This window comes from Phalacrocorax carbo, chromosome 5, assembly GCF_963921805.1.
Source record: "Phalacrocorax carbo chromosome 5, bPhaCar2.1, whole genome shotgun sequence".
Lineage (NCBI taxonomy): Eukaryota > Metazoa > Chordata > Aves > Suliformes > Phalacrocoracidae > Phalacrocorax > Phalacrocorax carbo.
The window spans coordinates 25432256-25444805 of NC_087517.1; the positions used below are offsets into that span (position 1 = coordinate 25432256).

At 36.9% G+C, this 12550-nt stretch overlaps 1 protein-coding gene across 5 annotated transcripts in view; it reads right to left on the minus strand.

Annotated features, from left to right (window-relative positions):
• Nucleotides 1-329: 329 nt before the first annotated feature.
• Nucleotides 330-12550, minus strand: part of LNPK (lunapark, ER junction formation factor) — a 43172-nt gene continuing 30951 nt past the window's right edge. For 4 of the 5 annotated variants that reach the window (XM_064451671.1, XM_064451669.1, XM_064451672.1 and 1 more), the window contains exons 10-13: nt 10014-10119; nt 9250-9320; nt 7831-8001; nt 330-1287 (exon numbers count right to left, since the gene is read on the minus strand). In XM_064451671.1, coding sequence (XP_064307741.1) covers nt 1094-1287; nt 7831-8001; nt 9250-9320; nt 10014-10119 — 542 coding nt within the window. In that variant the 3' untranslated portion in view covers nt 330-1093. The remainder of the gene's footprint in view (nt 1288-7830; nt 8002-9249; nt 9321-10013; nt 10120-12550) is intronic. The other variant, XM_064451673.1, reaches the window with a different exon arrangement.

The window sequence follows — 12550 nt, forward strand, 5'->3', positions numbered from 1 at the left end:
TTTAACAGGAAATGTACAACACGTGTCCCTAGCTTGAAAAGCTACACAATGAAAAAAGTACAGTTTCAGTAATCCAGCAGCAAATATTCATTGTAATTTTAATAACTAGTTTCAACATACATTAGGCACAGTTAGGAAAGTCTTTGGGCAAACGCACATGCCCCTGTTGATCAGGGATCTATTTCTATTCTGTCAAAACCACCTTAGCTGTATATAGACATGCTCCTTTTAAGATGTCATTCCTTCTGAACTTCCGCAGAGTAATTGCGGAATAGCTGCATACAGCAGAGCAGAAATTCTCTTCAGTTTTAGGAATCACAAAGCAAGTATTGCTGCTAGATGTCTTTATTTTCCTTTAACAAAATACACAAAGGCACAAAATTCACTTATATCTTGTCATTATTGTACAGGTATAAATAGTGCTTTGTATTCAAGTACAATCAAGTGCAGATACTTTCTATATTTTATGTAAACACAAAACAGTTTTGTATGTACGTGCCTCTGGTTCATCTGCAATGCAAATACCTAAGGAGATGCCATTTATCTGAGTGCCATTTAACTGAATTCTGTCAAAAAGTTAGATAATGAATAAGATTAACACCACTGCAATGACACTTCCATACGCTTAAGTCAAATGTCAGGTGACACTTTAGCTTGTAAACATTTGTGTATTTAAAATGTACTCCATTCATTTTAACAGGGAAGCATTAAAAAGTATCTTGAGTTCACTAGACGAAACTTACTAGGTCAGTCACTGCCAGTAATTGCTCTTTTTGTGACAGCTAGAGAGATGTCAAATTATAGGTCATCCTTAGCAAAGCTTATACTTTTAAGTTTTTAAATATGCAAACTGAATGACGGGTACAACTGTTAGACTTCAACCAACTACACATTCTGTGTGTTAACTTATTTAAAGACACATGCTTAATTTACAATACTCACTTTTACACATAGCCTTGACATACTGTGGCAGTTGAGGCAGTTTAAGCTCAAGCGAGATTTTTAAGTTGTACCATTAAAAAAAGCTCACCTGAATAGTAACAACAGGCATGAACAAAGCTAAAAACTAGCTACAGAAGGCACTTGTAGTACTTTATTCTGCTTTCATTAAAGATTCTTCACTTTGTTCAGCTGAAATAGACCCTATTTTAGAGTCTTTAGTTGTCAAAATGTTTTCTGCCTCTTTTTCAACTTCTTCAGCTTGCTTATCATTTAGCTGCTCAGGACTTGGTGCTTCATCATCAGTCTCATTTGTCTCAACAATCTGAGCCATGTCTTCTTCAGATTCTGTTAAAAGAAACATGATGAAATAACCATTCCCAGAAATGAAGAGGTAGTTAATATTCTTAAAAAGCAAACAAAACAACATTTTGCAATCACACACAGGTTTTGATTAGTCACTGCATGAAGTGCTCAACTGCTAATACCTATTATTTTTCTAACAAGAGGGTCACAGATAAAACTTGTAAAATTTAAGAAAAAAAGAAAATACTATGGAAAAGAGTTCAGATCCCACTATGAAAATACCATTATTTGTATATATTTACCCTCAACAGAATCTTTCTAAGCTTGTTCATTAATGTGAGACAGTGCCAGAAATAAGAATGACAGTAATCTAGCTTCTTTGTGCTTGGTAATGGAAATTTTACCAACTGTATTTTTGTGTAAGACTTCAATCTGCACACAGAACCTAAACATTCTATTTGGTGGAAACTACTTTAAATGTAAGGAGCCAGAAAACAAAAAAGATTAGAATAATCTAGTTCTCAACATCTCAAGACAGCCAATGAAGATTACTGTGTATTCTCTATCTTCCCACAGGAAGTGTAGGAAGGATACAGAGGATTATCTTTACTCTCAATCTGGGAAAGGAGTTTCTTTGATAATAGGCATACTTTGAAGATCAAAAAATATTTGTCATAAGTACTATTTCTAAAGAAGTAAATTCTAGCTTCACAACAGGATTTCAGTAGCATATGAGAAATGAGTCACATACTGAAGTAAGCAAAAGCACTGAAAAACTGAACACTAAGTGTTGCACTAAATGACACAAAGGTAGTGCAAGAGAGTACTATTGATAGCGGTTTATTTATTGACTAGTATTAGTCAATACTATACAGCATTAATGCACACTGTGCTGGCAAACAGTTTGCAAAACTGATGTAAAGTTACAGCTCAAAAATGTTAACCTTATACATGTTTGTAATTTCATATTTATCAAAACATGTTGGGTGTCTGAAACTAATCCGACTACTTCAGGCTGATATTCACAGAATTCAAGCAAGCCTGGAAGTTTTAGTACCATTACTCCATCCTTTTGGGTCATGATGTACAAGAGTAGCTGCTGCACACCCTTGTCCAGCAGACCTGGCACAACTGCCCTCTGTCACCAGAACTCAAGACCCCTCTTCCCACGCACAGCTCCATCTAGCTAGTTCCAGACTCCACTTCAGACTGCCCAGTGCAGCCCAGCTTTTCCATTTCTTCCTCTGGCTTCATCTTCCATCTTAGCAAGTCTGCAGCTGACTCACCTCCCGATTCAGCTTCCTTCCCTGCCTTCTCAATCATTGGCTGCTCAACACCTGCCCTGGCTTCTTGTCCCAAGGTTTCTCTGGAGCCATTTGTCAGATGGTCAATCCTCCTGTTTCTGCCCAAGCAAATTAATGTTCCCACTTTCTTTCCAGACTATCCCACTCTCCCTTCCTGCCCTTCAATTTCCATCTTGATCCCATCCCAGCCTGTGTTCAATCTTTATCTCCCAACTGTCAGTTTTCTTTCTGTCTCATCTCTGCATTTTTTCTTCAGCCTCAAATTCTATGAATAAGTTTGTGCCTTTTCCTGCTACAAACCCTCCACACTTGAGTTACATTCCTTCTTTATTGCTGCTGTTCAGGCTTGAGTCAAAGAAAGTATAGGATGTGAGGAAGAGACAACTCCATGCCCTCTCAACACATTTGTAGCATAGCCCAACCATTACTTATTTACAGTTTCAGTTCTGCAGTCCTCAACTGAATGATGGTTAGCACCCTGGAGAAGTGTTTTCAGTCTTATTGAGGTAAAGAGATTATTCATTCAGTCTGATGAGAAGGATGCCAAGCATCTACAGGTTTGAGGACAACCCCAGGGACAGTCAGCCACTAGCAGAAGTAGAAGCTTCTAATGAAAAGGAAAAATCCTGATCAAATGCATGTTCTAATATTCTATATTCAAAGGAACAGAAGGATGCTGCCTTCAATTTTATATTCTAGAACATATGGAGACACTGCTCCTCTAAGAAAAAAATTGTCTGGTATATGGCTTTTCCCTTCACCCTGTTCTTGATTAGACTTAGTGAAACTCTCCAGAATATACAGTTAAAGCAAACTTACATGGAAAATTTTGTTCTAATAATTAAGTCTGACAAACTTAAAGAACTAAAGAGTAGGTCCTTTAAATGAGTAGTCAGGGCAATCATAGCAAGTGGTGCTACTAACTCCAACTATAAACATGACTGACCTTCATTAAACTTCTACACCAATTCCATTTTAGATACACTGATTAATGGAAAGCTTGCCTAGTCAACTTGATCTCAATATTGCATGACTTAAGTTATTGCAAGAGCAGTAGCTAACAACAAGAGAAAGCCCTGACTATAAACTTAAGATGACGAAAGAAAATTAGTGTCCTTAATCCATGATTTAACTGAAGAATGTAGCTACACATACATGATCTCAACCGCAAAGAGCCCAATGCTGGTCTGAGGCAAGTTTGAGAGCTATATTAATGCAACTTTTAAAAACCTGCTCCTGGCTACAGCAGTTGCCTTTCTCCCCCAGCACTCCTACTTAATGCTCAGCACTTAGAAAGCAGATATGCTTCACACTAAGTAGTCAGCTATTCTCGGCAACAAGTGGCATTTCACTGCATAACCAGTGAAATCAAATTAATAGTGATGCATTATTGTAAGTAGAATGTGTATGTCTTAAGCAGGAATTCACAAAATATGGTACAAAAATAATTCCACTAAGATATAGTTACTTGCACTTTCAAGACCTTTGGGACAAGTTTTCTTCACTACTGCAGCACCCCATTAGGACTGACTTTCACGCAGTTGCATGTGTCTTAAATATCTTTGGTGAAGCGCATGTTCCTTATAGTCTGTGTTCATGGTTTTAATATCACAGAAAGCTATTATGAAGATTTTGAAAAAGAAGCCAGATAATAGCATAGCATTTGATTCCCTGTACCCTTTCCATCCTACCAAGAAGGCAAGCTACATTGTTTAGCAAAACTGAACTGTTGTAGACTGGAAACAATATATTTTTAAACCAAAAGAACTTGTTTGCAAGTCACTAAACTCAAGCCATATTAGCTGAACTAAGGAAAGATCACAGCAAGCAGAAACTCACATCTTTGAAAGGAAACAATTGCTTACAAAAAAAAAATGTAGTGGGCTCATACTGTCCTAAGAAAGTAAAGCATATTTGGTAAAAAAGCAAGCCAAATCTCTGAAAGACAAAATCACTCCAGTCCATTTTTAAAAAAAAAAAAAACACACACCAAAAAACCCACCACACACATTAAACTCAGACCATTCTAAACAGAAAAAAATACTCAAGCTTATTTCTCAGTGCTTTGTCCTCAACCAGTTTTATTCCTAGCTGGAAGTTTCTGCTCCATCTGTAACACTCACCCAAAGCAAAGTTCTACTTTCGGTAAAACTCAAATAGGCACACACTTGAATCAGCATTACTTCTGGAGGACAGCATTACTGTGAACCCTTCTGTTGAACAAACCAAGTTTCTGCATCTGCCTTTTAAATGGAACGCCTTTCAAATAAAGTAGCCGTTGCTGTATTCCAAGAATCCTTGAAAGTGACATAGCACTGAATCATCATTAAGTATTTCATCAAGATTGTCAAGGAATTCCATGAAAATCTGGAGACACAGGAAGCTGTCTCCAAAAAGTGCTGACCACCGTGGTGAAATCTGAAGTTCAAAGGCATCTAATGAATATATCTGAACATCCACACTAGATATTCACCACAAAACACTGAAGCAGTCAAATTTTGTTTCAACCTTCAAAACACTGCTAAATGTTAAACCTGAATCAAGAACGCAGCAAATACAGTACCAAATACAGGCAAGGCAAAATTAATCAAGAGAATAAGAGTGATTAGTGATGGCTTTTTCAGTACGATCCAAACATTAATACTTCTAAGAGAACTGACTAGCCTTTGATGAAAAAGATTCAAGATTGAGCCATTTAAGAAAAAGTTAAGGAAAGAACTGATGGACATAGTTTCATTCTGGTAATAAATTCCCGAGTTACTCTGCTGAACAAGGAAGCATGATGTTCGTGTCAGTAATCTGCATCATACTGACAGCTGACGACTCCGTATTTCCAGAGAATTAAAAAAATCCAAGGTTCAGTGTGAACAGCACTCCCCATAACCATTCTTCAGATCTCTTATCCACAGGAGTTGCATGTAACATGCTTGTCACTGCATAAGCACACAACTGAAAAAAGAATCAGCTTCATGCTCTACTCATTAGTAAAAGTAGCTGACTGGTAAAAAAATATTTATAGCACTTCTGTACCACATTAGCTTGCAGTTTCTTTGAGCTATACAGCTACGGTTTAAATGAGTTACAGATAAGAGTTGGATCTCCCTGTGCTGTCAACACTGTAGTGAAGTTGGTTTCCTGATGTTAATGTTTGTCTATATCTGCAAGTGAAGATATTCTCTATTCCTGCTATGACACCAGCTATATTACTGTAGTGAACAAAAGCCTTCCCCAGAGTTATACCTCAGTGATAGCTTTATACCTTAAACTTACAATCAAGGAATATGTTTATTTATTAATAAAGCCCAACGGCCTGTAAGCAGTTACGTTTCAAATTAGCATTCTGATGAAAAAAGTGATTTACTGAAAAAGATATTTTCTCATTTGTAAGAGATTACTTTGTGGCAAGTCGCAGGCAGTTAATGCACAGTGACAAACTGATACAGTGCTGGCCTCTTCTACATCAACAACACATTTCTCAGATATTAGTTGTGTAAAATATTAACACATACTCTATTTCTGGCTGCTTACTAATTATCAAAAGAGAATAGTTTATGTAATCTTGGAGGTTAAATATTCAGAAAAGATCAGATATTTAAGCTAGATCAAACCAAAAGTCAGCATACCAGTTACTTATTTCCTATGTCTCGAAAAATTTCACCATACACTTCCTAGCAGCAAAAATTTTGCACAATTTCCACTTCAACATCTCAAGTGCCTAATGAAAGCCTCACACTAATTCTTAAGGTTTTACATTTTTTACAACATCTATAAACTGACTCAGCAGCACAGACCCAGTAAAGGCGTAGTTTGATAAGCATTTCCTTCAATAATACCAACTTAATTAGCACCCACCCACCCCCAAAAACCTTTAAAAACCTGCAGTTATGGATACTACTCAGGAGCCCTCGAGGCACACACCTCTAAGAGCTGAAGGGCTTCCCCATTTGATTCATGCAGAAGAAATAAACAGAGTTTTGAAGACCCCAGTAACAAATGTTGTCTTTTCTAGAAGAATCTTCTAACTTTAAAAGTAGCCAGAGAAGCTACTAACCTACCCTCCACTCACTGAAAAGATGATCAGATCATTTGAGGGCAAAGATGACATTTGCATCATCTTAGCTTCATGCATCTGATTTCAGTCTTACTCTCATGTTAGCAATAGTACTTTCAATGGAGTAAGACTATAGTATGGCACAGGAAGAAACCAAGTTTTCCCTATATGTACCCACACCAGACCACACCCAGAGATGGCTACAGTTTGATGACTGCTCTACCAGTCTCGTGCAGCCTTTCCATGCCAGAAAGTAAAGGCCAATGTCATTTTGTACGCCCTGTTAAAGATAATCAAGCAGGAACATTCTTTCTGTTACACTGAGAGTTTCCCCACACACGGTGTTTCTATCCTGAATCTCAGGGCTGTGCACTCTCTTTGATAGCTTCCCTCCATGATCCCTGTTTAAACTAAGGTAAAGTCCCATCAAGTACTCAATAGCACATCTAACTGGAGATTCTCTAATTATAATTTCTGGAGTATTTTAGAACTTTGCATCTTCCTGTTGGCTGTACACCAGATGCCTACTGTATCTGCAGACTATAAAACGTCTCAAAAGGAACTACGTTAAATTAAAATTGACAATTTGTCTTTGAACTCCCTGATTTTAAACAAGGCAGTTTTACTAGATTTTCCTGCCCTGAGGAAAACAGCAAAAGGAACAAAGGCAGAAATTCCAACACACCTCAATCAAATGACCTGCTGAACACAGTGAAAGTTAACCACTTAGGGACATACTCCTTTCTTAACTATTTCTGTAATTTACAGTGCTATTTTCTACCTGTTTATCAGTAACATTAGAGTGAAAATTTTTGATATGCCGTGATTTGCATGAGACATTACCTAAGAAATTTTAAGGCACAGGACAGAAGACAATAGCATCAACAAGCTAAGCTAGCAGCAGGGACAAGAAGAATTGAAAAAATATAAACTGCACCCACGATGAAGTTGAATAGACTATTTCAGTTGGAAGAGACCAACAATGATCATCTAAGTCCAGCTGCCTGACCAGTTCATGGCTGGCCAAAAGTTAAAGCGTGTTATTAAGGGCATCGTCCAAATGACTCTTGAACACTGACAGGCTTGGGGCATTGACCACCTCACTAGAAAGCCTGTTCCAGTGTTGAGACCTTAGTCTTATAAAAACTCACCTAGACGAAGAGCTAGAATACAGAGGGGGATTTCATTAGACATTAAAAAAAGAACAGACTTCATGAGATTAGCACATACCTTCTGTCTGTTGAGTCTCCTGGGGCTTTCTCTCTGTAGGTTCTCGAGGCTCAGTTTCAGATTGCAATATTGTAGACTGCTTTTTTTCAAAACTGAAGTCTGGAAGCCGTGGAGCCTGAGGTCTAGTTCTTCTTGCAGGATTCAGGAAAAAGCAGTAAGCACACCTAAATGCTACAGAAAAGCACACTCAATAAGTAGCCTCACTAATTAATTTCACCTTTATTCCTACACTATGACTGTCCAAAATACTAAAAACAGAAAATTAGATGTCTATCAGTACCTGAGAGTACCTCCATCAAATTTACACAAGCTGTTCCATATAGCCCCATTTTTAACTTCAGCATACGTTTGCTTCTCAAAAACCTGTTTGCTCTCAGCTCTGCTGCACTTACAAGACTGCCCACCACTGTGAAAGATTTGACCACAATGAACAAAATAATGCAATTCAATACAAGATGTTGCTACATGGTGTTCTTCTATTCTTCCCTACAAAATAATTAAATTGGCAGATTATTTCCTCCCCCACCTTATGATGCCACTTTCCTCACCCTTTGAGTAAAGGGATGCTATGGATTCTACAAGCAGCATGTCTCACATTGCTTTTTGAGGAACATTCTGCTCCAGTTGTGCTTAATTAAGAACAGGCAGTTTTGTTCTGGATAAGTACTAGATACCACTTAACAGTTAAACACATCTACCCCCCCAAGGCCGGGGGGAAGTGGCAATTTCTTGCACAGTTGAATTGTGAACTCAAGCTAAGATGACATATTGACTACTTATCTTTGGTTCCATGGGAAATGTTCAGCTTATTCTTATAATTCTATGTATTTACTCATACAATCAAACAAAACAAAATGAAATAGAAGACTTCAAGATTCCCTCATTTCTTCGGCATCAGGCTTACACTTGTGGTAGAAAGGAGGCAAAATAAGACATCTGTGTTCAATAAAGAGCTGCATCTGTCTTAAGTTACTGTCAGCCATAAATTCACATATAGCCCCCTAGGGCTTGTTCCCACTCATTTTCTGATACCTCCCCAAGATCTTCTTGCCAAAGCAAAAGTTTGTTTAAGTTCTGGTAAAAGAGGCATGCTTTAATGTCAGATAGTTTCTCAGTATAAAACTCTTCTGAGAACCATTCATAGCCAGTAGCAATTCTCAGGGATGTGTTGGAGGAGGCTTATTTCTACTGAATAGTTTTCTACACATGAAATCCTTGGCCTGAAGGTTGCAATGAAGTACTTCTAAGTCTTGAAGTGAATCTTAAAGTACAGAGTAATAAGTTACCATAAAACTGTTCCCATATGAAGAGGCATTTGACAGTGTCAGTGAAGTACTTAATATGCATCATACATTATTTTGGTTGCAGTTATGAAACACAAGCCAACTACTAGAGAGTCTACCACAGACTAGCTCTTACCTATGTATTCAAACTCCTCTTTCAAAGCCATACCATTGTGAGAAAAACATTGCTGACATATAAGGGCATACCTAGAAAACATGAATAATATATAATTACATACCTTTTAATAATAACACACTGAATTGAGACACACTTTACTTTAGATATTGACTAATAGCTTAGATATTTACCTTTAAAATTGTTTTCCACAGTGAAATAATTATCCTTTAAAGCAAACTAAATCTGCGTATTAAATAATAGTTTTCAAAGTTGTTTAAAACTAGTGAAGTATTCTTCGCTACAATTTAAACCTCATGGTTCAACATGTTTTTAATATCACTGTCAGAAAATAACATCCAAATTAAGTTTATATCTCATTAGAATACAGTCAATACATAGAGTGACCGTGGTTAAGATGGAAGTTCTGGTATGTTTGGACAGTTCTGAAGGCAATTTGAAAGCATTTAATGGTAATAAACTGCTAAGATAAATTTTTTTTTTTTTTTAATTCAAAATATAATTCATTCACCCACTTGAGTATAGATTTTTCTTTGTATCACATGGCTAATACCACACAAAGCAGAGGTTAATTCTGTCAAAATGTTACTATTTTTTTCCTACAAAGTGATTTCAGGTGAAGCACTGAGAAAGGACCATTTCATTATGAAAATTTCAGACAGATTAATTTGCAATTCTTATAACCTTAACACTTTGACCTGATTTAAAAAGCTTAAGAAGCTCTTCTCTCAACTGTTTAGGTATCATCTTTAGCAAGATTTTACCTGTTCTGAGGACCATCGCCAACCAAATATTCAATAACTCTATCCACAACTCCTCTTTCTCGCGGAAGAATAGGCCTTGCTAAAGGAGGGCCTGGAGGATGAAGACCTAGGAAGACATGAATTATGTCAATTATTTTCAACTATATTATTTATATATAATCTGATATTTCACTGTGTATGCTAATGTACTAATATAACTGTATCTACTTAATATACATGGCCATATTTCTTAGTCCACTAGGAAAGCTGTAAGATTTTTAAATGCACAAGTTCCTCTTTTGCTACTTCAGCTTATGATCTTATTAAATTACACTACTTTTACACCTTGGATATGTAATTAAATTTATAATTTCCAATGAACTTAAGGCATCAATAGTATTTAACAATCACTCACAAATAGAGGCTTTTTCAAAGAAAACTTATTTGAGTTTTGTTCATATACTCTCAATTCTGCATATTCAGCACTTCAAGTTTACACCAATAAATCTGGTAAAATCAATTACAACAGTAGAAGAACTAAAGATGTTACTAAGAAGCACCCACTGGTTTCTGTGTAATTACTATACTGCATGAGCATTCTCTCAGTGTGGCATTTTGGTAATCCCATGCTTTATGCAAAGTTGGATATTTTCATATTTATGCTTAGTCAAAGAAGGCAGAAGGCCACTGTTCAGATCTCATGTGTTTAGCAAACTACTATCAAAATAAACTCCGTTAAGAACAGGTAACTTTAGTAGGTGGTACCACCCTTTTCACCTCTGTTTACATATGGCAGTTGAAGTAGACCAGTGGCACAAACTTGTCTTTCCACAAAGTTTAAAAACATCTGGTCAATTGTACAAGACAACTCAAAGCTACATAAATGGAAATTGGCAGCTTGCAGTGATCATGTTTACCTTTCTAGCCTTAGAACATGATAGGCATAATGAACAACACACAATTTGGTAAGAAACTAAGTCTGAATCATTCATACGTGACCATTCAAATAACTAAGTATCTGGAACTTCTTCCGAAGGCTACGCACCTGGCCAAGAGACATTTTACACAAGCACAGGAGATATTAAGTTACAGCACTTTCAAACAGATACCAGACAGTCTTGAATGCAAGATAATTAAGTGAGCACTTGGGGGTGAGGGGGACACTTAAAATATATTTCCATGCAACCTTTATGAATTAATTTCAAAGGCCACAAAAAGGATGCTTGAGTAGGACAACAAACCAGTCCTTTCAGAACTCTGAAACTGGATTAAAATTGTCAGCTTCAAGTCACCTGAAGACAAAATTATGAAACCAGGTGGATAAGACTTAGTTTAACCCAACAACAAAATTACTTGTAATTATGCAAAAGTCCTACTCAAGCTCAAGATAGTTAAGAAGGTTAGACAAAAAAATTCAACTAATATTTGGAGGTTTTGTACTGAAATGAGCATATGGTAATCTGAAGCCATGCAAGAACTAAGTATATTTAATTCGAGAAGTAGAATTCTCAAGGCTCAAAAAGTAACCTGTGTTTTCTCACGGAAGAGTTCTGGCTTGTAGCTATTCTCACTATATCCAGTAAAAATATATATAGAAGAGGCATGGCTTAAAAGAGAGGCTTTTAGTGACCACAAATTCAGCCTTCAATCCTTTTTTTCAATTTGCTGTATGCTTCCAGTATTTTTCTCAGGAAAATATGTTTCACAGAATCCCCCATAACGCCCAGTAAACAAAGATGAAGCTAAAGGGTAAAACAAACTAAACCCACTGCCTGAAGATGCAAAAAGGATTTTTTAAAAATCTAAATAAAGGACTACCAAAAGTAGAGTTTGTTGGCAAGTTGAACTCATTCAGAAGGACATTTAATTGAAAGATACCATAGAAAAAACAGTGGACTTCAAGCTTCTCAGAAGACAGATTTAACTTTCTTGTAGCACCTTAGCTGCAGACAGCACCAGGACATGCGCAGCCATAGCTTCCAACCCAACCTATACTCTTTCATAAACATATGCACACAAATAACATGTGCCTCAGAGCATACACAGGCAAAGACAACACAGCAATTCTTACTATTTGATAAGGTGATCCAAGATAAGGCTTTTAGTTTAAATATACCATTAAATGTACCCACCGGAAATTACCGTCTCAAGCCTTCTACCTTTTAACCTTCATATATTGGAGCAAAAAAGAAAAAAGAGTAAGAGACTAACTTATGGCAGAATGTGCTACATTATGGTAAACCTCAAGCTGAATGCCATGTACAGCTAACCTCCATCTGCTATGGCAAACATCAGAAATACTGCAGGAATCAAACATTTTCAGTAGTGCCCTCAAAGTCCTACACACAGCATGAGACTAATCTTGCCATTAACACTGCAATATTTCTAACAGCACAGCCTTTCAAAACACCTCTCATCAATACTGGATAATTGACCTATATGGACTGCCCTAATCTTTACAAGCACAATACAATTTGGTCAGAAAAATCATAGAATCATTAAGGTTGGAAGAGAGCTCTAAGATCACCAAGTCCAACTGTCAACCCAACACCACCATG